The sequence below is a fragment of the Mya arenaria genome, chromosome 16, assembly GCF_026914265.1.
Source record: "Mya arenaria isolate MELC-2E11 chromosome 16, ASM2691426v1".
Classification (NCBI taxonomy): domain Eukaryota; kingdom Metazoa; phylum Mollusca; class Bivalvia; order Myida; family Myidae; genus Mya; species Mya arenaria.
The window spans coordinates 39,291,107-39,317,199 of record NC_069137.1 but is presented as its reverse complement, the minus strand read 5'-3'; the positions used below and the strand labels follow the sequence as shown (position 1 = coordinate 39,317,199).

General features: G+C 32.3%; 1 protein-coding gene across 1 annotated transcript; it reads right to left on the bottom strand.

Moving 5' to 3' along the window:
• Nucleotides 1–10,985: 10,985 nt before the first annotated feature.
• Nucleotides 10,986–13,427, bottom strand: LOC128221625 (perlucin-like protein). The gene is made up of 4 exons (XM_052930229.1): nt 13,424–13,427; nt 12,951–13,048; nt 11,763–11,856; nt 10,986–11,212 (listed from the first exon to the last, which is right to left on the bottom strand). Exons 1-4 carry the CDS (start codon nt 13,425–13,427, stop codon nt 10,986–10,988), a joined length of 423 nt encoding a protein of 140 aa, XP_052786189.1.
• Nucleotides 13,428–26,093: the final 12,666 nt, after the last annotated feature.

The following is a 26,093-nucleotide window of genomic DNA, read 5'->3' as shown; positions in this document are numbered from 1 at the left end:
ACTTAACCAGTAATGCTGTAAAAATAATTTAAACATGTTTGTGTCTGTACATTAATACAAACACATATTTGTACAACTGTAGGAATAATCAGCTTAAATAACCATCTTGTTGCCTTAAACAATACTGATCATTATAGCATAACTGGTAATTCTATTTAGCATTTTAGTCCAAACATATTTTTTTCAAAAACAAAACCATGACTTTGTGACAACAATTAAGATTTTAAAATAACCTGTATTTTGCGCGTTTTGTCGCCCTTGAAATTCAAGGATTACGCACAAAAATACTCAATTAATTGTTTATGAGGGATTTCCTCAAACCTGAATATAATATGTATATATTTCAGTAATTGTTATATCTTTATATACAAGCGAGTAGTATGCGCTTGGCAAGATGTAAGAATCTGAATAGGAGCAGGATCGAATTGCAATTATATTTTAATTTAGTATCAATAGTGTCACCATTGGAAGATTCCTGAACATCTTGTTCTTGCTCGATGTCCTTATTTACATCATCCGGATCAGGATTGATGGTGTCGTAAACACTATCCGTTTCTTTGAGCCATAAATGTTGTTCGCTCTTGTCAAGAATAGTGTGGTCTTTCAGGATGCGGTGATGCATTTTCACACAGATGGTACAGAAACATTTTTGACATTGTTCACAGTAGCTCACTGAATCGGAGTTCATTCCATTTTCCTGGCAACTTGTACACGGGAAATCATAAATCATATCCATCGTGATGTCTAAGCACGTAGTCGCGGTTCAATTAATTTCATTGCATTCGATACTATTCAATGTATGTTTATAACTTTAAAGCCAGAGCTAAAGCTGGCAAGTAGATCGATGACACGAATATTCAAAATATTCAATAACAATCTCAAATGTTAAACGTTTTGATTTATAAAGGCTGAACTGAAAGACTGGTTAAATATGTTTTACCATTTTCCATTGATGTATATTGATCGTTATTCCAAAGTATTAATCAACCAATTAACCCTCTAATGAACCCTTTGATTACAATCAATTCATTCAAAATACGATTCAATCATTTAATAAGGCATTGTCGTCATAAATATCTGCAAGCAAATTTTTGTTTCAGTACATAAATTAATTATTTAGCCCCCTTAATTACAGTCTCAATGCATTTAATAATTATAAAATACAAGACATTCATTTAAGTCGTTCACGCGTATAACACTTAAAGGCAAATAAGTATAAAATCATATTGAAAATATGATTTCGGAAGAGACCTTCTTCAAATAACCGCTTATTGTCTTAAAACACAAATATACACTTATAATACCCCAATAATAAACTATAAACAAATTGCTTCAACAGCACTTATCATTGTTATAGATAAACGTACAGCTTTATTAGAAACAAAACTGCACAACAACATCAATACACATAGTACGCAGTCCACGGTAAAAAAAAAGTTAACGTAATCGTCAACGACGTTTACAAAACGTTATGTCTAAAATTATTTATTTTATAGCGATTGTGAAATAAGTTATTACAACATTGTATTACTCACTCTCGTTGGCACGTATGTTACGTGAGAGTATGGTCTTGTGATGTTGGGGAAACTAAAGTACCCGATGATAGACACTTGTCCGGCTTTAACCGATCCACCGTCGCTTCAGGAGCAATAAATGTCCGTTTAAAATGAATCAATTTTAGTGTCTAGATCGACAAAACAACATCTTTTCTGCTGACAAGGGAAGCATCAGCATGTGAAATCGCGACAAGATTGAACATGATTGTTATAAAAAAAGTAAGTAATATTATCTACAATGTATATATGCGCTGTATAATGTCATGTCAGTGTCTCCAAACAGGTAGCATGAGCCCCTTAACCTCGTCCAGGATTACAATGTAGAAGAAGAAGAAGAAGAAGAAGAAGAAGAAGAAGAAGAAGAAGAAGAAGAAGAAGAAGAAGAAGAAGAAGAAGAAGAAGAAAAATAAGAAAAAGAAGAAGAAGAAAAAGAAGAAGAAGAAGAAGAAGAAGAAGAAGAAGAAGAAGAAGAAGAAGAAGAAGAAGAAGAAGAAGAAGAAGATGAAGAAGAAGAAAAAGAAGAAGTAGAAGAAGAAGAAAAAGAATAGCACCATCAACAACATCAAAAAGAAATGACAATATGTACCTTTGTACAATAAAATGTCATGTCAATGTCTCCAGACAGGTAACAGGAGCCCCCAAACCTCGTCCATCCAGGCTTACAATTCTGTCAACTCTGAAACAAGGATTAGTTGTTAGCCTACGCCAGACACTTTGTTCTAATGTTCATCGTCAAATCAATATTTTCTTGACCTATCTATTATATGAACAAACAAAGCATTTCCAAATATATCTAAAATATATCACTAAAACATATAAGGAATACAGCTACAAAAGGTCAAAAACCTGAATATACCGTGATTGAAAATAAATGGTAGAATTATGCTCAACTAAAAGAAGTTAATGTACACGATATAATATTTTAACATTGATAAATTCCATGTCTGATTGAAATAGTATACGCTGCATGCAGTAATTGTCAAATTAACTATGACAATTGTTTTTTAAGGAGAGGACCGACCCAACTAGGTATTTCTTTAATTCTATTATTGTTAATGTGCCGATTGTATAATTAACTGTATGGAAATACTCTTAGCAGACCGCGCCCACCAGTTAGTTAAACAAAGCATGATTGTGATGCCATTTTTAACAGAAAAGACCACTTATTTGTATCACCTCAACGGCGACTTCGGGTAACCAGCGTCAACTATTTAAAGAATTTGTTATTCCACATCCTGTTTTTTCGAGCGTTATTAAAAGCTATGACTGTTGTGAAACCAAACAATGCAAAACTGATCATGTATGGGTGGTTTGAATTGTTATGTTGTCGTAAAGGAATACGCCAAATTGCTGAAGGCGGAATTTCACGCAAAATAATGATCTCATACCAGCGAAAAAGTAACCATTCATGAGGAAGTATTGTCTAATTAAAACGCAGACACTCTATATGATTGAAAAGAAGGCAACACAAATGAAAAATTGGATTGCATGGTTTAGCATGAATTATGGAATGCGATACACTATTGTCCGCAAATGAACTTAGCATTTTAAAGGTTGAAACAATAAATACTTCGGGTAAAAAAAAACTGTTTTTGAGCATATTGTGTATGTTTTATGCGGAAATATCTGTCATCGTTTAGCCAATTCACAAGCAAAAAACTTTGTGTAAACAATTATGTTGTTAAATTAGTAACCTAAACGATCAACCATATCGAAAAACGACCTATTGTGTCTTATTGTGTCTAAGTAATAGTTAGATGACATGAACTACACCTTAATGATTAAGAATGGGCGGAAGGTGTGTACCATAACCATAAGCGAGCATTCGATGTTCTAGCCACACATTTGTTATCATAACTTGTCGACATTTAGTGATTCCAAGAGAGGACTAAATAATATGTCGATATTTGTTAATTTCGATACACGAAGTTAAGAAGATGCATACCATGTATGATTTAAAATGTATCAATTAAAATTTATGAATCAAAATGATAAAGAGTAATTGTTAATTAATGGATAAAAAAATACAACTTATATATGTTGATGTTTTATATTTGTATGTTGTATTATTGGGCGAAGGCCATTCCTTACAAAAGAAATGTAAACTTAAAAAATGAATCATGAAACATATCAAATGTCAACTACATGAACACATATAACAAAGCATGAATGATGTAGATTTCGTAGGTATTATCAAGCAAATATGTAAACGCCTCTGGGCGCTCACATCACCGTCATTGGTCTGATTGTGTTTATTCAGCAGCGCACACATTAAATATTTATGACGCAAATTAGAGCATCGCCCCTTTATGTCACGTTTCGGAGAATGTTTTACAGATATGGTTACATTGATACATTGTATATGATTATACAACCATGTGTTATTTTTAGTGGCATAATATATATATATATATATATATATATATATAATTGGTCAATGCATTGGTAAAATGACAACCAGCATAGTGTTAATTTAATTTAACACAAATCGTCATCCTTATCGCTCTGTTTGTTTCACATCATTATTTGACTTTCCTTCTTTTGATTTTGATTTTTCTAATCAATTAATTTTAGTGTTATTTTCAAAATGCATATTTCAATCTGAGCGGCCAGGAAAAAATTACCTTTGTTGGAATGTAACCCACATTATATTGAGCGGGGCTTATCTTGTTTTACATCGACGTTATTCTCATAGCGTTACCATAAGATAACCTGTTCAAAATTATCAGAGATATACCCTATTTCTTTAAGCTACAGTTACATTGTTTGTTAGGGACAATAACGTATTCAAGTTTACTCTTTATTCGTTTGTATATCGTATTTGCTACCTTTTTATAATGCACCAAGGAACCACCGGCCTTTTGGAAATCACAATGTATCACGTACAATCTAGCATTGTGTTCAAATCTCAGTATTAGGATTAACTTTACACATTATAAATAAGAACATATCCTGATCTGAAGCCAGTTTGCGACGTATTCAATTATAATTAAATTATATTTTGATATTGTTTGTGAATGGCCTATCGAAATATATATTGACTCACACAAGATGTTTCAACAACATTATGTACATTATGTACATGCTTAAGACATTTAATAGGAACATAGTTAATCACTATCCATCAATTTTGATATCAACTGCTCATTATCTTTTTATTTTTTCAGGTATTCATACATTTTTAACCGATCACCATGTGTAAATGCATAGGGCTCAATATGCCATAAAGCTAGGGTTATGTGTTACTTATATCATTGTGTATATTGTGTGATCTGTTCAATACCGAATAAATTTTGTTCTGTTCTGTTATGTTTTAGTGTTCGGGACATGTAGTTAGTCGTAATGGTATACTGTTTGAACATATCTATAAAAACTCTTTTAATCTAAAATATAAGCCACGTGTATTTGCTGATTACTTCATTTAACATTTTGTATAATGTACGAAGGAATTTAAAACCATATGGAAATCGCCGTATATCACGTACAATCAACCGTTTTGACAAAATTTGAGCGTTGGGGATATGGGTACATATTATCAACAAGAGAATATCCTGCCCTGAAGCCAGTTTGCGACTCATTTTTTTAATTGGATTAAAATTAGACATTGTTTTGTGAATTACAAATCGAAAAAATAAAGACTCACACATGTGTTTTAATATCATTATGTACATGCTTAAGGCGTTTTATAGGAACAAAGTTTAACACTTTATATCTAGTTTGATATCAACTGCTCATTATCCTTTCTTTGTTTATGTATTCATACATTTAAAACCGATCGCCATGTATATATGCATAACATATAATATGTACAAGTTCAAGGGTTATGTTTTACTTATATCATTGTGTTTATTAAATTAACTGTTTAATACGCAATAAAATATGTTCTATTTTGTCCTAGGGTTGCATTGTTCGAACCATTTAGTTAGTCGTAATGTTGTTAAGCTTGAATACGTTTATGAAAAACAGTTTTTTATTCAAACAAATAAGCCAAGTTAAATCGCAGAGTGGTCTAAAGCTCCATGCTCATGTATGGGGGTAATTTTCAGACGACCTAAAGAATGGCACATACATTTCAGTAATTGTAAGTTCTAGTCAGCAGTAAAGTTTTAACTTAGGATTCCACAAAAACAAATTACGTTGGACCCCCTTAATTTTATTAATACTACAAACGCCTTGAAATTCGACAAACAAAATAATCTTATTAAATATTATATTTATTTAAGATGGTATTCATACTATAAGAACTCTGTGCCAATAACATCAATACTGTGAGCATTTGTGGATTTGAATTGTCTTATACTTTACTACATTTCTTTATTTAAAGGCGCTTAAGTTATCTTCCAATTTCATGTTAGCTTATCAAGCGACAGACTCTTTTAAAAGTGTTGACATGAAATATTCAACAAATGCAAAGGTTAAATTAAGCACACCTTGTTCTAAGATATATTATTGTTAACCAAATTAATTTTAAGGCTTCCATTATTTTGTTTTAATACTTGATACCTACAAGATGGCACTCAGTCTTTTTTCTTCATTCATTCTTTGGTAGGCACCATCTCCTTTAAACATATGAAAGTCGTACTTGTCTTTTCTATATCTATAAAAGCGGTTTTGATTTTGACTAAATCTTTAATTGAACGATCTTGTGAAACGATCATATTAGAAAATTATTGTCTCACTGATAGCGCTCATGCCATTTGAAACTATCTAACGAGTTTATATTACAAACGCGGTCTTCGTGTGTATTAGTATTGTAGGCAAATAATAATTGATTCGTAAGAAGAGTACCTCTTAACATTTACCGTTTAACGTTATCGATGGTAAGTTTTGATCATTTACGAAACTCATTGAAAACACAACTTGTTCATTTGATTTAATACAAACATCTCGAATAACTACCGGCAGGTTAATACTTGAGCATTCTTAAGGTATAGTTTGGCTATGGAAATAGAACCTCGGTTTTTTCAGGCGTGCAATCAAAGTTGATTCGATTCAACAATGATGTATTTTAAAGCTCGAAGTTTTCTAATATATCATTGATATAATTTCTTAAATTTGCTAGAATTAATTAAGCAAAGACAATACGTTTCTAAATAACAAAGATTATTTATTTTTATCTAACGAAATTGGAATTGGATACGATTACACACAACTAAAGAAATCAAGCAATTGGTAGTATAATTCTTAGCTTTTGTATGAACATTGTAAGTGAATCTAGGGTTTAAAAAATAATGACGCGGTTCCTGAAAAACTAAACATTGTTTGCTTTTATCTAAGTATGTGTTTATATCTCGGATTTTAAATATGTAGAAAAAAACATTAAACCTTGACACATGTCTTCTGAAGCGCGCGGTAAACTAACATCTTAAATGATTGCATTTTATTGACGCCATTGCCTTTTTTACTACATTCCTTCACATATATTTTCTACCAACCATGTACTATTATACATACACATGAATGCATCTACTATATTATACATATTTGTACACCGCCGATCTCTAATTTTTTTATTTTTTTTCTAGCTATGTCCATATATGAGTTCGCCATTTTCGTTTCCTGACGTGTACTACACCTCATACATATGGATCCCTCTTCGAACGAGAAGCGGCCTCCAACTTCGAAGAAAAATATAAATTATCTGTTTAGACCGTAACTTCTTATCATATGTAGTGGAGTTTCGACAAATGCTTTTCTGTCTGAACGTGTTATACGGATGCCTCTGTCGTCGATGTACAAGCTAGCTTCCCCAATTATTCCGCATAAAGTTGTTAAAGGATTATCGAGAATTTCACAGACTATGTCCCCAGCTGAAAGAAATAAATCAGCAATCGGTGAAAGGCGTTTCATCTAAAGTAATAGCCAAGCGGGCAACAATAGGTAAATATATAACTTAACCGGAACTGTCGTATTCAAGATTTAAAAACGTCTTGAGTCTTTACATTAATACAAACATATATTGGTACAACTGTAGGATTAATCAGTTTAAACAATCAGATTGTTTGCATAAAACGATGTTGAACGTAATGGCAATTCGATAGCTACAAAATTCATTTCAAAAAGTATTAATTCAAAATCATGACTTTGTGACAACAACTAAGATTTTAAAATAACCTGTATTTTGCCCAATTTATCGCCCTTGAACTTCAGGGATTAAGCACAACAATACTGAAATACTTGTTGAATACTCCATCATACGTCTATTCAATATGTATATATTCTTACTTTCAATAATAATTATATCTTTATATACAAGCGAGTAGTATGCGCTTGGTCAGACGTTATGTTTTGAATAAAAACAGGATCGTTTTGCAATCAGGTTTTAATTTAGTATTAAAGATGTCACCTGTGGAAGGTTCTCGAATATCACAATCAAGTTCTTGCACAATGTCCTCAGTTCCATCATCCTGATCAGGCTCGATGATGTCGTAAAAACTATTCGTTTCTTTGAGCCTTAAATGTTGTTCGCTCTTGTCAAGAATAGTGTGGTCTTTGAGAATGCGGTCATGCATATGCACATAAATGGTACAGAAACATTTTTCACATTGTTCACAGTAGCTCACTGTATCCGAGTTAATTCAATTTTCTTGGCAACTTGTAAACGCGAAATCAGAACTCATATCACTCTCCATCGTGATGTATAAGTACGTAGTCACGGTTTAATTAATTTCATTGCATTCGATACTTTTCAGTGTATGTTTATAGCTTTAAAGGCAGAGCTAAAGATACCATTTGACAAGAAGATCGATGACAAGAATATTCAAAATTTTCAGTAACAATCTCGAGTGTTAAATGTTTTGATTTACAAAAGCTGGATTGAAAGACTGAGTAATTATGTTTTACCATTTTCCATTGATGTTTATTGGTCGTTACTTCCAAATCATTAAATAACCAATTAACCAATCCAATGAACCCTATGAATGCACTCAATACATTCAAAATGCGACTCAGTCATTTAATAAGGCGTTCATGTCATAAATTACTACAAGCCAGTGTAGCTTTCAATCCATAAACAACTCAATTAGCCCTCTCGATTACCCTTTCAATTGATTTAATACATGCAAAATACAACTCGTTTATTAAGTCGTTCCCGTCTTTAACAACTAAAAGCAAATAATTATTATATCAAATTAATAGAAGGATCAGGAAAGAGACTCGGAAGTCTTCGAAATACCGGATGGCAATTCATTTATTGTTTTTAATCACAAATGTACACTTAGAATATACATATAGAAAAAAGTATACAAATTAAATGCTTTTACCGCTTCAATATTAATTAACATCCAAATCATGGATTATGTTGACTTTGAAGTATATACAGTCGAACCTCGTTATGTCGACTTTTTCGGGACCTTGTGAAAAAAGTCGAGATAACGAAAAGTCGTCTCATTCGAATTACAAAAACTATCACCAATCCCAACACGTTTGAGTTGGATTGTCCGATGTTTACAGCCACAATTGAACGGTCTTGTTTAATATTTTCGTCGTGAAAACAGCAAACCTAATAATGAAAAATAAAGTGAAACAAAAGAAGAATTATTTGTGTAAAATTTCTTTCTTTTACGTTTATGGATCACACAAAACACATATAAAAGCACAATTGCATACATTTGTACATCGTAAGATTTTATACCTGGTCCTTCTCTGAATTGGTCGACCAGAGCAACCAACATATGACATTTTGAAGTTATTCTTTCTGTTCCCATTCGGGATTGATATCTAATCAATAAAATGTTCATGTATTATACAATAACAAAGAGCTTGAGCAATAAATGTCTCTTTAATTAAATACATAAACAAACAACTTTAATTATTCGCACCTACCAATTACATTTTTGTATCCCCCAATTATGACAGTTTGTTATATTGACACGCACGGTATATTGCGACATGCCGCAAACCGTCATGAATATTTTCACACCTACGTCTCGATCTACAGTTCGACATAAAGAACGTAGGAAATGTGTGAAATTCGACCACTGGGACTGAAAACCGAGGTCGACATAGCGAAAAAGTCGAGATAAAAAAGTCGACACAAACAGATTTATTTTATATAGATATACATATATTTTTTGCGTTGCTTATTGGTGTTCATTCATATAATTTTAAAGAACAGAACAGAACATAATGTTTATTTAACTTAAGCATATACAGCTCATCGTTATAAACACGAATGAAAAACATGAAAACAGGCATTCATGTAATAAATGAGAATAGAATATCCACTTTGACTTTTAAAATAAAGTAAAACTAACGAACTATTTAATTTTTCCCACGTGTACTCGAAATGCATGCAGGCGAACTCCGTTGGCTCTAACTCCCAGGGACTTGTCGTTGAAAAAAAGTCATGTTTACTTGTTGGTTATTTTCATACGGTATCTACAAATATCTTAAGAACATATTTCTCGTACCGTTTTTGTATTCATTCCGAACAAAACACATAGTGTTAGCAGCATGTCACATTCCAAACTAGGACAATACCAAATGATTTGTTTCTGATAAATTTCATTGTACAGACTCAACTGTTTTTTTATCTATTGCATAATGTGAAATATTCACCTTTTAAATGTTTATCTCTTCCGACTTAGTTTAATTAAAGCAACGACTGGAAAATAAAACTTTCTTTGATTTGTTCATATAACTTATTTCACACAAACAGAAAAGGTTGACATTCTGTACAAAGGTTTGAAAATGAAATTAAAATTATGTAATAGCATAATGAAAACTACAGAAACAAGGAAACTTGTCAAATAAAAAAAACTGTTAACAGGCACATGGCAATGGCTTAATCAACAGATAACTAGAGACTCAGACGCATCAACAACACGTACACTTACACATAAACCACGAACAGACTACACATGCATCAAAATAGCTACACCAATGAAACACAAGTTTTCTGTTCTACAAGTCTTCGAGTTATTGCACTTTGATTTAAAATAAAAAAGAACATATTAATGGATACAGGATCTACACTTATTGAAATTCACCATTATAAAACCAATCATTGTTATTTTGTTATCCTAAGAAGGACTTGTTTCTAGCCCCATGTTTTACAGCATTAATTCAGTTTACTATTTTGCATACCCTCGGTGGATTTCTCATCATAGCCAAGTCATCATAAAAAAAATCACTAAAATATATTCTTAAGTCATACCTCACCTTACGTAATCAATTATACACAATTCTAGTCCTTCCAAAAATAATAATTTAAACTGTCTGTGGCACTTCCTCCCTTTGTATGAAACAAATGAAAAGTTTAAAATATTAAGGTAACGCCTTTTTTGCTCCTACAGTGCTATACATATATTGCACAATTTTTAGTATTTTTTGCCATAAATTCTCATCTTAAACAATTTAAGTCATAGTCCATTTCTGTTTTCACTATATAATGCATTTTAACATCAAGAAATGCGCGTTTAGATTTACTCAGCATGTAAAAATTGCACCACCCTCGCAAATTGCTTTGAACGTTCTTGTACAAGATTCGTCCACCCACATGTAGTCAAAACTAGCCCAGAAAGCGCCACAGTTGGACGCCTGTCCGTTGTTTGGCTGGGATGTGCCCCAATGAGTGAATGACACATTTACTCCATCCAGATATGTCCAGGTTCCTTCTTCCGCCTCGTCTGTCATGCCGATCCAATGCTTTGGACCTGAAAACCAGGATTCATTTACCAGTTGCATGGAACATTCATGCCGACGTAATTGTACCTTCTCTACATACGACATTGAATGGATTGAAGTGAATGTTTATGTTTTTATATCAGTAAACATTTGTTTATCAGAGATGTAACACGCAAAGTGAGGTTTCTGCTGATTTAGTTAGAACATACTTAAATTCCGCTTTCAACATTTATCAACATTCGGTTCGTCAAAGGATGTCTTTAAATAGCTATTTTGTTTCGACTTCTTCGATATTCGGAACAATAAACAGCTAATAGCCTTAAAACTGAAAAAGCTGAAACGGTGACATCGTTTATAGAAACTATGGGTGCCATTGAACGATGTTTAAATCTAAACTATCTTCTACTGGACTTGTTCTGTAGTTTTTTTTTATATATAAATACTATTTACCGGGTAGATATTGCCAAAAACAAAGTCACCTTTTCGCAAAATTGCCCCCATTAAACCACCGTAGACTCATTTTACCGTGTACCGCCCTGTATGTATACATTCGCAAACTTAACAACAATCGATTCTTACTGTTCGGTTTCTGCATCAACTCAGTCTTCAGAAATAGGTTTTCGTCCGTCGTGTTAATGTGGACTAGGGTAGCATCGAGACCTTCACAGTATTCCTGAGACAAATAAATGCATTATTAGCAACTCGAAAGAAACAAAAAGAAACACTTTTTGTACACCCAACCAAAGTTCTAACGCATCCATTTTTATGTCGTTTTTTGCATTTCTTTACTTAAACATTATGTAAATTCACATATCTTGTATAACAGAATGAATTATTTCAGAATATGTCGCTTTTTCATTACTTGCATATTTAAATGTCATTATTTCGTAATATATATATATATATATATATATGTTGAGTATGGTCATCTAAAAGCGTCAAAGAAAATTCGCCGAGTTAGTTACTGATATTTTTATGTTTGTTGTAAATGTGTCTTAAACGACGTTCACCAGCTAAAAAAAAACACCGGACAGAAAACTTTTTTGGTAGTCGACATTAAAAGAACACCGCGCAAAAACACTTATTAGGAACTCGCAACTTGATGAACACCGCACAAAAAAAAATAATAGTTATTCGGACCTCGAGATCTAAAGAAAACAAAATCATGAATATACTTGTCTTCTGTCCTTTCAATGTGAACTGGGGAAGCGCTGTTAAATGAATAAATTAAGAATGAACAAATCCACCGTCGTTTCAGGAGCACTAAATAACCGTTACAATTGAATCAGTTTCTAGTGTCTAGACATTCGGATCTCCTCGGCCATTTTTATCAAAAACAACATCGGATGTATTGACAGTTTACAATGTCAGAAATCGTGTATTTTTATGTCCGCTGTAAGAAGATCGCGTAGTGATTTATTTAAGCGGTTAAAATTAATGACTTTACCTTTGGGAATCTTTATAATGTTTGCAATAAAACTCTTTACTGGCAATTAATTTAACAAACACAAACTAAAACAATACATTCAACTCATATATAATTTCAAAATTTTACGAACTACTTTCACTAATGTACTGGTATACATTCGAGGTTGTTTTCGAGAAAAATGGCCGAGGAGTTACAAATGGTGTCTAGAACGACCAAACAACATCTGGTCTTCTGACGAGGGAAGAATCAACATGTTTAATCGATCTCTACAAGATTGAACATAATTGTTATCAAAATAATTTAGCAAAATACTATCAACAAGGTTTGTATAATAATACCAGTGCGCTGTAGAATGTCATATCAGTGTCTCCAAACAGGTAGCAGGAGTCCCCAAACATCGTCCATCCAGGCTTACAATGCTTTACATCTGTCAACTCTGAAACAAGGATTATATGTAAGCCGCTATGTTTTTATGATCAGCGTCAAATTAATATTTTCCTAACAAAGCGTTTCGAAACAAAATCAACAAACAATAGCAACGCTCTGATGTTTTGTATATATAGTTATATATATCAAATGAGTATGTTTAATCTATGTAATATTTACCATTCTAAATCGAATTGTATACGAGAAGTATAGTAGTATTGCGCGGCGACCGAAGTGCAGTATTGAAACGCACAAGAACGAGTGCATTTTTTTTCGAATATTCCATATTTTTTTCCAATAAAATGACGACCCACCAATAAGCTTGCTGTCTGACAAATACAGATATAGTTAATAGAGTTTATTTCATATACTTAAGGTAATATACCCATGCTTTCACAAACAGTAAAACATATAATATGATATGTCATAGTCAGTAGTCGTACAAATATCAAGTTACATAGTAAGAATTTAAAAAAAAAAAGATTTAATAATTTTATAATTTACCTCAGAAACAAAAGCGTGAGGAGGTACTTAAATTGTCAATATTTATCCGTAATGGTTATAATATGTTTTTTTTTAATCTATAGCTTTAAAAACATATATCATGTTTAATTTTGATGCCTGATGACCCACTTATAATATTGTTATCATTCTATAAGATGTCTATCAGAGTCAAGATGCTGGTGAATATGGACAACACTGCTTATCTTAATTTCATTGTAAAAGTACTATTTTGAGTTAAATAATAGTAAAAAAGTACATAACATGGTTAAAAATAGTTTATTCACCTTTTGTCAAAAATAAAATACTATTAAAGATACATTGAAACAATGAAATTGACTTTTCTTAATATAATTCTCAAACATAAAACATTGATTTAAAAAGGTCTAAGTGCTCATTCCAAACATATATCAATAACACAACATTAAATAGCATAAAAATATAGGTTGTTTATATGTTGTTTTTATTGGTTATATCGATGTTGTTGTTGCTGCTGCTGTTTTTTTTCCTACTGTTGTTGTTCATGTTGTTTTGTTGTTGTTGTTGTCGTTGTTGTTGCTGTTGTTGTTGATAGTAAAAATACCAACCAGGATAAACGATTTTGGACATCGTCTGCCAATTTGCATTTGATACAAATAAATGCTCGCGACAATCTGCATGCGTCGTATACTCCGTTGCCATGTAACACATTTGTGATGTCCTCTCAAACGACGCTGTGCCGCATTGGTCAGATGCTGTACACTCTGAAGCGCAAGCTAGAAAACTCATAGTCTTATGTTCCGTTTGATAAACAGTTTTGTTACTTATTATGGTGCTTTTGTCAACAAGGTAATATGACGATTTAGAAAGGCATTCAACAAGTTTGAATTCTAAACCAAACACGAATACAAACAGAATTGAATAGACTTCCATCATTGTTATTTTCATTAAATACTTTTACAACAAGGTTTGAATCGCTAAATAATTTCTGACAATACTCCTCTTTTCCGTATAAAATATTGCCCTTCTTACTTAATCTGTATAATGGTTTAGTAACCATCTAGTCTTTTTCAGTAAACAAATTCCAACTGATTGAATATGAGTAAACGGAGTTTGCCCTGTCAATAACTATATGTGATTAGCACTGGCTAATCAGCTGACGTAGAAATGACCTGATGCCGAACCAATTTGATACAATATTCATTACCTTTTAACAAATGGAGGGGATATTTGCTAGTCACCGGGTGAATATCGCTTTGATCAAACAAAAACGATATGAACTCAAATTAAGACGCATTCCCTTGAGATATAGAAATCGATCAACCGTGTTTGAGTACATCGATCTAATGTGAACCAACAATCAAACATCTTATATTATGTGTTTTTCTGTATAAACGTTTCACTGAAAGTCTCAATTAATAACAGTTAGACTTGGATAGCTTTAATACTGTGTTTGAATAACAAGAATACATAGAAGATAAATATAAATGTTTCAGTATCGCAATGTATTTCACTGAGTGAACACCAAAGGCTGTATTCACTTGAGTTGAAATGTATAGCAACATCATCTCACACTGAAACAATTATCTTCTTAGTGGTCGAGATCATATATAATTTCACACGTGGACAATGTTTAGTTATACTTCATATATACCGCGTATAAAAATGATTGACACAATCTCTCTACATCAATATGCATCTGGCAGGGGAGGCAACTCTTTTTCGAACGAATTCCAAAGTCACAAATAAATACATTCGGGGCTCCTCGGCATTTTTTTCAAAAACAACATCGGATGTATTTGGACGGTTTACATACTCAAAAAGAGGTACGTTTAAGTCCGCTGCAAGTAGATCGCGTAGTGATTTTATTTAGCAGTTAAACTTTATGACTTTACTCTTGGAAATCTTAATTAAGTTTGCAATAATATACTTCAATGGCAATCATTTTAAACTTATATCAATAAAAACAATTATAAAACATTACATTTCTAAAATGATTTAATTCAAAAATTTACGAACTACTTTAACTGATGTATTGGCATACATCAGAGGTTGTTGTTGAAAATAAAAATGGCCGAGGAGTTCCGAATGAAGTAAATACTGTTAAATAACCCTGCACTAATAGTTGCTTCCTCGGGTGAGGGGTTTAAGTTGCTGGTCTAAATTCTGTAATTATTGAGCGAGTCGAGTTTAATTCAATATTTCGCCAAAATTCTTGTTCTAAGGGCAAACATAAGTAAGAGTGTCTGTGCATATGTAAGAGGCAGATTTTCGCAGAGGTTTCCTTGCGGAACAAATGAAACTGCCTCATTAATAATTTGATGATAACGCCATTTTCTTAGCCGAATGGGAAGCATAGCGCATCCGACGATAATTATTTGAAGGCAATAACTTGTTGTTCTGTTTTTGTTCCCTTTGAATGAAAAGTCTGTCAACATTTCCATTTTGAGAGTCTAGTTAGTTCCCATTGATATTTCCCATGCATATATAATAACTAGTATTTCAAAGCCTTTATTTTGATGTCAAACTGAAATACATAATCATTATAATTGTTTTTAAGAGTTGACTTTATGCAAATAGTTTGACATAACCAAGCACTTACCAAACATCAATACTTTACACTGTGGAATACACGGCGGCTATATATATTGCTTAGATCACTAAGTTTAATTGGCACTTCAATACACTATTTCACCTTGATATTACCGAGCACTTAACACACATAAATAATTTAAATTGTGAGCTACACGGCGGCTATATTTATTGCTAAGATTACTTAATTGAATTGGTTCTTCAATACACTATTTCACATTGACATAACCAAGCTCTTACCAAACATTAATCAATCACAACTATCTTTTTTAGTTTTGAATGTCCAAGGCATTAAAGCAAAACTTAATGATTCAGATTTTTTAAACTTTGTGTCTAATTACGACTTACTTTTACTAACTGAGACTTGGAACTCTAAATAACTAATGTACCTATTGAAGGTTTTGATTACTTTAACTTCCCAAGACCTAAATTTAATTCAAAAGCTAAGCGCCACAGTGGTGGTGTTATTGTTTATATTAAAGAATGCTACAAAAATTACATCGAACTTATCGAACTATGTGATAAAGGTTATATTTGGTTTAAAAGAATTGATAAAATCAATCCGTGATGCTTACTTTTGTGTATGTTACATTCCTCCACACGATTCTTCGGTTTATAGAAATGTTAACTCCACATTGTTTGAATTTGATTTTTTCGATCAGCTTAACTCATGTATTTGTAAATACACGAGTCTCGGCGATGTGTATTTGACAGGTGACCAAAATTCACGCACGGGTGAGCTCCCGGACTATATACCTGAAATACACATTGACCGATATATTAATTTACCAGAGTATAGTCCAACTGCAAATAACCTACCCCACAGACGTAATAATGATAAAACATGCAATCAATTTGGCACACGACTTTTATCACTTTGTAAAGAGAATGATCTTTGTATTCTCAATGGCCGTTTAGAGGCAGGTAACTGTACATTTCACGGATCGTGGCGAAATGAATCAACTTCAAGGCTTGTGAATTATATTATCTGCAATCACAAAAGTTATGAAATTATAAATAAAATGTATGTTATGGACTTGACAGAAATCTCTGATCACTGTCCAGTATTTTTTCTTTAAATTGCAATGAACTTGAATTAAATGATACTTGTCATGAATAAGTAAAAATTATGTGGGATACTTCATTTTCTTGCAATCACTAACAAACAAGTCTGAGATGTTTTATATTATAAATACAAAATTATTATCCAATCAATCCTCGATTGACGATTGTCTGCAAAACTTTTCAAATATTATGTATGACATCTCTTTAAATTGTTTCGAGAAGACTTTTCGTAGCCGCAAATCTACCGGAAACAGAAATACCAAAAAAGCGTCTTTGTTTGATGAAAGCTGTAAAGGCGCGAAACGTGATTTCTTGACAGCGAATCGCACTTATGATCATAATCATACTGATGTTAATAAATTACAGTTTTTAAACGCTAGGAGTAAATTTTCTAAAACAAAACGCAAAGATTAACATATATCTTGTTGGACAGAAAAGAAAAAAAATCATCTTTTAGTAAAACAGCAACTCGTAAATTTTGGAAATACATCAAAATGTTCAGCAATTCTGCTAAGTCATCCACTAATGTATTTGAAATGTATCTGAAAATTCGTTTTTTGATCATTTTTCAAATATTTCAAATGAAGCTGAGGGTCAATTTAACATTAGAGACCATAATATATCGAGAGACGAAACTCTCTCCATTGATTTTCTCGACTGCGAAATATCAATAGAAGAAATTGTCAAAACCATAAAGTCGCTGAAGCGGCACAAAGCCTGTGAGTTCGATAGAAATGTTGAGGATTTTTTTATTGACAGTAACGATTTTATTTCGCCTTATTTTTGTACTCTGTTTAACTATATATATGATAATTGTATTTATCCGAAATGCTGGACTTAAGGCGTGATTGTCCCTATTTTAAAAAAGGGAGATAATACTAATCCGGCAAATTATAGAGGCATTACTCTAGTAAATGTCACTGCCAAAATATATTCACTAATATTAGGAAATCGAATTAACAAATGGTGTGAAAATAACAATAAATATTATGATGGTCAATTTGGTTTTAGAGATGGTCACTCTACAGCTGATGCAATTTTCCTTCTTCACGCTTCTATACAAAAAGTCCTTTACAAAGGTTCCAAACTGTGGTGCGCATTCATAGATTACCACAGAGCTTTTGACACAGTTAATAGAGATGCATTATGGGTAAAATCGATTAAATCAGGTATCAGCTGTAAAATGATCAACATGATCAAGTGTATATATAGCGACATCCAATCCTGTATAAAAATAGCTAGAGACAATAGCTATTCTCAAATGTTTGATGTTACAATCGGTTTGAAACAGGGGGAGCCTTTATCCCCCCTTTTATTTATATTATTTATAAATGATATATATAAAAATATTGATTTCAACTCACTCTGTACTAAAGACCTTGAACTGCTATCTATGCATATGATACTATTTGCTGATGAAAGTGTGCTTTTTACTACTGATGCAGCCAGTCTTTAAGCTCAGATTAACTCTATTTTTCATTACTCTATCAAATGGGGTTTGGAAATTAATGTTAACAAAACAAAGGTTTGTATATTTGAAAAAAGGAAGCAATATATAAATATTGAGTCTTTTATAGATAATGAGATTATTGAAGTTGTTGATAATTTTACGTACTTAGGTATTAATTTTATGTATTCAGGAAATATGTCTAGTGCTGTTAAGATGTTACATGATCAAGCCCTTAGGGCATATAATAGTCTCCTGATTTTGTTCGATCGAGTCAAATTAGATGTTAAGACCTTGTTTTCGTTGTTCTATGTACTATGATTGTGCCCATTCCTTTATACGGGTCAGAAGTCTAGGGAGTTAATAATTTTGAAGAAAATGATAAACTGCAAATTCGTTTTTTAAAGCATTTACTTTGTGTCAAAAAACAGACTCCTAAATATGCTGTATACGGTGAATTTGGAGAAATACCATTATCTATCGTTTGCAAGGAAAAGGGCAATCAAATTCTGGTTAAAGATTATGAAAAATGGTGACTCTCCAATAAACTATATGTATCTCGATCAGTGTAATAATATTAATGGCCCTTGCAGGGCAACTAAGATGAAATCTATTATAAACCATTTAGGATTTAATTTTCTTACTGATAATTTTAATGTTAATGCCGAATACTTTCCTTTGTTAAAAGCTTGACTCCTTGACCAGTTTATCCAAGATTGGCGCGGATCGATAAATAGCATGACTGAATTAAAAACATATTGCTCACTGAAAACAAATTTTGAATACGAAGAATATCCTGATAGAATTAAAAACGATAATTTACGCAAACATATTTCTTCCATGAGGTTGTCTGCTCACAAGTTAGAAATTGAAGTCGGTAGATATACCGGTATTGCAAGAGAAAACAGACTTTGCAAATGCTGTAACGCTAATGTTATAGAAAATGAATACCATTTTGTATTATGCTGTAGTAAATTTAGATTCTTACGCTTAAAAAATCTAGGAAATATATCATGGCCAAATTTAAATATTTTTAAACGACTAATGTTAAGCAAAAGACAAACTAAGATAGCCACCTACATTAAAGAAGCCATGAATTTAAGAAATACTTTCCTTGTACAATAGTAATGCTCCTTATGTTAACCTTTGTTTATTTATGTTTTTTCCTTCTAAGTGTTTAACAATTTATATTGTCATGTTTAATAACATGATGTATATTTATTATTATTCCGTTACTCTTTATAGTTGATTTATGTTTTTGCCATATTTATGTTGTTAATGGCCAAAGGCTATTTTATGCCGATCTGCCAATAAACTTTGAAACTTGAAACTTGAATTAATAAATTATACTGTGAGATACACGGCGGCTATATGTTTTGCTTAGATCACTTAGTTCAGTGGTAATTCAAAACATTCCTTCACTTGGATGGTAATGATGCTTCTGCTGCTGCTGCTGATGATTATGATGATGATGATGATGAAGATGATGATGTTGATGATGATGATGATGATGATGGCGACGACGACGACGATGCTGCTGCTGCTGCTGCTGATGATGATGATGATAATGTTGATGATAATGCTGCTGCTGCTGCTGCTGCTGTTGCTACTGATGCTGCTGCTGCTGCTGATGATGATGATGATGATGTTGATGAAGATGATGACTATGATGATGATAATAAGCCCATTGGAAAAGATAAACTTATATATTTATTTGGCTAAAGCCCAAATAAGTTATACAGTTGTATCTCTAGTCAATTCACATTCAAAAATTTTGACCTATGAAAGTGAACGAAATCCGCCAATTTGTAATATTTCAGACTTGTTGATGACGCCAACAGGAAATAGGAAAATAGACTGTTCATTACTCTATTTTTGTCAGGTGCATAAAGATACCGTCTGGATCACAGTTTAATCAAAGAAATGCCTGATGACTTCTAAAGTTTGCTAGTAACTTCAAAAGCTGTATTTTCAATGTTATTACACATTTTATTCTAATTTCATTTTCTATTTTGTTTTAATATCAATCAGTGACGTATAATGATTTCGTCTTAAACAACATTTTAGCTTTCAAGTTCATTTGATTTGCGATATTTAATACTGGAGAAGAACAAATTATTTGTTTTTATGGCAAAATATTAGTATACTTATCCGTCTTGCAAAGTCGACGATTTTGCTCAACTTCTTACAGAAAACATCAAGAAGCGCAACTCTTGCCTAACTATAAATTTTGTAAGAAGTCGTAGTTGTCCGTTGTTTATCGGTTTATGAAAACAAAGTAGTCAGACTTTCATCGTGGCCTGGTTCTTATCAATTAATAATACAGTACACATTCCTTTTATGCCATGTTGCCTGATATTATCAACTTAAAACGTAAGTGATACTCCACATACATGTTAGCCATGTTTGTTTGTTTAAGAATGATTCATAAGAGAGGGAAACTTTCTATTCCATGAAGCTTCTTTATTTGTAGGTTCACAACTTGAGGTTTATATGTCGTCCATATCAAGTGGTACATGCCCATGGGACGTACTCACTTTATTCGTCCATTATGCGAGCAACATCTGAAAATAGTCGTAGCACACCGTCAGGAATTTGTAGTAGTATTATAGTGGACAGGTCACGTGAAGTAAACGGAGACCATCGTTTTCCTGTTATGAGGTCATCTATATATTAATATCTAAATCATTGTGTACCAGCCAATTAATCAGATAAAGAAAAGCAAACTATTTTTATGAGAAAAATAAGAGATTATTTTTAAGTGAGTCTGCCAGATTGTGGTAATTAATATTTTTAACAATGCTACCTTTTGCATCTTCCACATGTGTTTATTCAAATTATAAGATTATTTGCAAACGGCCCATTGATAGATCTAACCTTACCAATTTCACCTTCTGGTTAGTTTTGTTTAACTAGGATTGTCACATTTGGGAAGTCATTTCTGATATCATAAGTAGATGAATTCAAAGTATGGTGGCCCATTGCTCAAGCGTGAATTTGTCACAAGGAAGAATGTATGCAGTAACAATTATTTTCCAAAGCTAAACATCTGTATCAGGTGTGCCTCTCGTTCAGTGTCAAGTTCAAATGTCGATGCAAATTTGTGTCAAAATACTAGTTGAATTCATTGGCATCAGTGCACTACATTTTTTATTTACAATTTTAAAGAAAAAATAGTATTAAATATCGTCAAACTAAAGAAACAAAGACTGTATATTATAGTATTATTGCATTGAATGAAAAATGCAATGTTTAAGAATGAACCATTTTAAGTGATATGTTTGATAATCTTCTAGTTCAATGGCATGATTAGCTAGTCTAAACACGCGACATTTTACTGAAGATATATTTTATCTAAACATGTTTTATTAGTGTTAGTTATCTCAAGCTGTCTAGCCAGTATTTACGCACAATGACAAACCGACAGTTTAGGAATTTAATGCGCATTTAAAATCCTGATATCGAAGATTAAAAAGGGACAGATAATTCGACCATCGTTTCCAGTCCTCAACCGTGCTAATGTCACAACACATATGGTATGTATCTTCTGGTTATACCAATATCACAACAGATCCAGTTTTTTATCAAATCATCTGACGTACACTGCACAAAGACCTATGTTGTCTACACTTGCATCTTCAGACACCATACCTTCCCTCCCTTAACCTCTTCACTCCTTTTTCTACATAGTTCTTACGTCTATTTCCCAGCGTCTTATCTGCTTCTCCACCTATTTTAGTTATGGCTTCGATATTGCAGTCTTCAAGAAGGTCTTCAAAAGACCTGAAGCGTCAGATACAGTTACGAATTATTCCATCAGTAAGTCATTCAATGGCTGAATTTTATGATTAACTTACCTTTGATTTAAAGAGATTTATCAGTGGCAAAAATGATATTTAAAACAGTTAAATAACATTTTTGTATTTTTTTAACCTGCTATCAATTCCAAATCGAACGTCAGCGCGCACATAGGTGATGCACAATTCAACAACGTCATTTCCGAAATAACGGTAACTTTGCTTAAAAAGAGCGCGCTTTTATGACAAACCACAATTCAATGTCATGTTATGTCCCTTTAAATAAGTATTGGATATGAGTGAGTTTAAAAAGATAAATTATCTACTTGTAAGTGGTGCTTAGCACACGTCGAGTAGGTAATAAATTGTCCACTGTACATATACTAAAAATACAAAATATGTCCTTTACAAATAATCATTATGCATGAGCATACAGATACATGCAAATACGAACAATAATTGACTGATTTCAGCTTGTTTATGAGCCATATTTAATAATCTTTTCAAATCATAAAAAAATATTATTATTTTTTTTATAAAGCACGGCCGGCACTTCAATTCCATTTGAAAGATCTTAAATAAAGAAGAGCAAAACAATATGAAAAAAAAAACAATTGGAGTACAGATACTTGACTTAAGAGCACCGCGAGCGGATGTCAACGCTTGTCTTATTCTTGCCGATCAGTGGTCATCGAAAGCCATATGCATGAGCTTTTCAACACATCTGCAAATAAAAGTGAATATCTGCTCATTTTGTTTTATTTTAATATCTTTAACCGTTTTGTATTGTCTGTATTCTATATTGCTGATGTGTATGCACAAAGACTCGGACGAAAACCCAAAGGCTTTGGCGATACTTTTATCCTAACAAACATAAAACGAAATTAGATTAAAAGGGTTTTTAACGCTTTTTGGCCAGTGGGTTCTTTTGTATCGTTTTTATCTTATTTACTCAAATCTGGGGAACAATCTATGGTTATTCCATATATTGAAAATAACGAGACTGGTTAATACAACATAATTAGTTCGACTAAAAGACATTATTTAACATGCACTTTAATATGCACTTCGTTGCAACAATTAAATTCTATTTTTTCGTATTATACAGTAGTGGGAGAGAAACTTAAGCACAATTTAATTTTCCTTATGTTTGACAACATGTTTAATGAGGGTCAAAGTGTTTCCTTAATACCTTTTTTATCTCGGTGAACAAGCATACATATAGGTTATCATTCAAAGTGTTACCTTCGATAACGTAAGGACGTTTATCGAGGTATCAGGTAAAGAAACACGGAAGTTTAAATAGACCAGGGCTACTTGATATTTTGTTTTATCAGAGGTCGCTTTACCAGGTTTTTAAAATCTTGAATTAAATTATAGTTGAATCAAAGAATGAATCGATTTAGTTATTTTATTGTTACAATTTTATATTGTTTGGGAGTAACTAAGAAAGGTACTGTCCTATTTCATTATAACAATTGTTTAACTGAATTATCCGTAAGTTCCTCATTAGCTTGACTTATAAAAAAAACTTGTTTGTTTAAGTATTCAGTATGTAGCTAGTGAGAGCCAAAATTCATATTTTACGCTTGGCAAGATAAATCGTTTTCTGTTCAATTGTGAAATATCTACTTTTGATGTTTACATGAGAAATATATTACGGTCTTACACTGCAATGAACACATTTTATCTTTTACCTTTAAAATCTTTTTATTATATATCTTAAAAGGGTATAAAATGACAATGATTCACATGCTACGCTATTAAGTAATTTTTACTATATATACACGCTCAACATAACGTCATTTTCACAATATAAATATGGTCTAAGAATACGCGGTAGGCGAAAAACACAAGCACAGCATGTTACGGAATTTTAAAGGAATAATCGATGAAAGGAAAGCAAAATTAGTTTTGCCGTGAATAATACGTTCCGCGTTTTAGTTTCGAGTACTACCACGAACTGCAATATAGTACCGGAAGTTTACAGTCGGTGAAGTCGAAATTTGTTAAAATTGTTGTTACTTACAAAAGAACAACATTGAATAAAACATGTAGTAAAATATACACAAAAGGCTATGTGGAATTTTAAAAAAATAGATTTAGGAAGAGTTATTTCTACCACTACCGTAGCTGTTCATCATCATCATCATCCTAAATAAAATCCGAAATGTCAACGGATTTTTGCCAAAAGAGCAAGAGGCCGAAAAAAGTGTTTTTAACCATGGGCCTGAAATAGTGAGGGGCCGAACTGGCCGTCGTTACCTAATGCTCGTATACGGAGCTTGTTACCAGTCAAGGTTTTACTATAGAACAGTTACATAATAATTGGTTATCTAGATATTATTTGTGTTACCAATTATCTATAATTTCACTTTTGGCTTCTAGCAGTTATTGGTTATCTAGTAATGGTTTGCAAATTCAACTTAAAAGTAACATATTAACTGTTTAACTAGATAAGATTCGTGTAACCAGTTATAATAAATATATTTATAGTAATCATAATGATAATCAAGGTCGTAAATTTGGAGGACGAGATTGATTTCTGTATTGAAATAAGTTATATATGTATATAATGCGAAGAACTACAGAAAAAGCGCAGTAGCAAAAAGTTTAAATATAAACCCGTTTTAATGACAATGGTCGATCCCAAAGACAAAGAACATAAAAACAAAATATCACAAACAAGAGATATGGACGAACAGCACAAAACTGCACAAACGGCACATTGCATACATACTATAAATATAAAACTAGGTTTGTTTATCAAAATTTGTTAGGATAATGAATTTACAACATAAATTCAGTAGGCAGTTAATTAAAAGGATACGAAAAACACTACTGCTACAGGTTCGTGTAATTGTGGGCTACTTTTGTAAACTACATTATGAAGATGTACAATGTACATGGTTAAGAATGACATTTGTGATAGAGGACGATAATAAATCCGAGTATTAACGACCCTACCAGTTCACGTTCGTAACCTCCCTTATTACTCTGTATGTAAAGTTTTTTTTCAGGTTGAATGAAATATATTTAACTACCGCATGACCAAAAATTTGCAATTACTGCTTCTGAAATATTATTTAATCATAGTGAATTGTTTACACACACATTGATGTTGAAAACAGAAAGAAACACTATGCTCGATTATGTTAAGTTGCTCTGGTGAGGCCGATATTGCTTTAATTTAGTATAAATTGATGCCTGTTTCGACAAGTGTGAGCTTATGTGCCAGTTTTTTTAACTGGTCCCTGTAGTTATCAATGTTTGTTTCGTTATCTGTCTTGCAGATCATGAAAGTCCTTGTTCTCAGCTATGATTGAAATTTGTAAATGAGAAGCAACCTTCGTCATTGATAGGGGAATATTATATGGAACACGTTTTTGTTTAATTTGTAACTTGTCAGTATTTGTTATAAGTGCTCTAAAAAAATAAAATATTTAAAATAATTATATGCATATCAACATATTTTTGTGTTTAAATTAAAGGTCAGGGAGTTTTTGTTTCACAAAATGAAACGGGATGGGACGAGTCTTCATGTACATTGGCGGAACTAGATATAACCTGCAGTGATGATGGTTCTTGCGTTGTTACAAATGGTTCGGATTTTCTTATCAATACAAACGTTCCAGACAATGGTTTTTGGATTGGATTTATCAAGACATGGATAA

Bases quoted from the DNA above. Each gene is read 5' to 3' on its own strand.
- LOC128221625 (XM_052930229.1), bottom strand. The intron at 11,857-12,950 runs GTATTATTATAC...TATTTGTCTCAG, and splicing joins TGACATTCTACAGCGCACTG to GAATACTGTGAAGGTCTCGA. The intron at 11,213-11,762 runs GTAAGAATCGAT...CCTGGTTTTCAG, and splicing joins GTTGATGCAGAAACCGAACA to GTCCAAAGCATTGGATCGGC.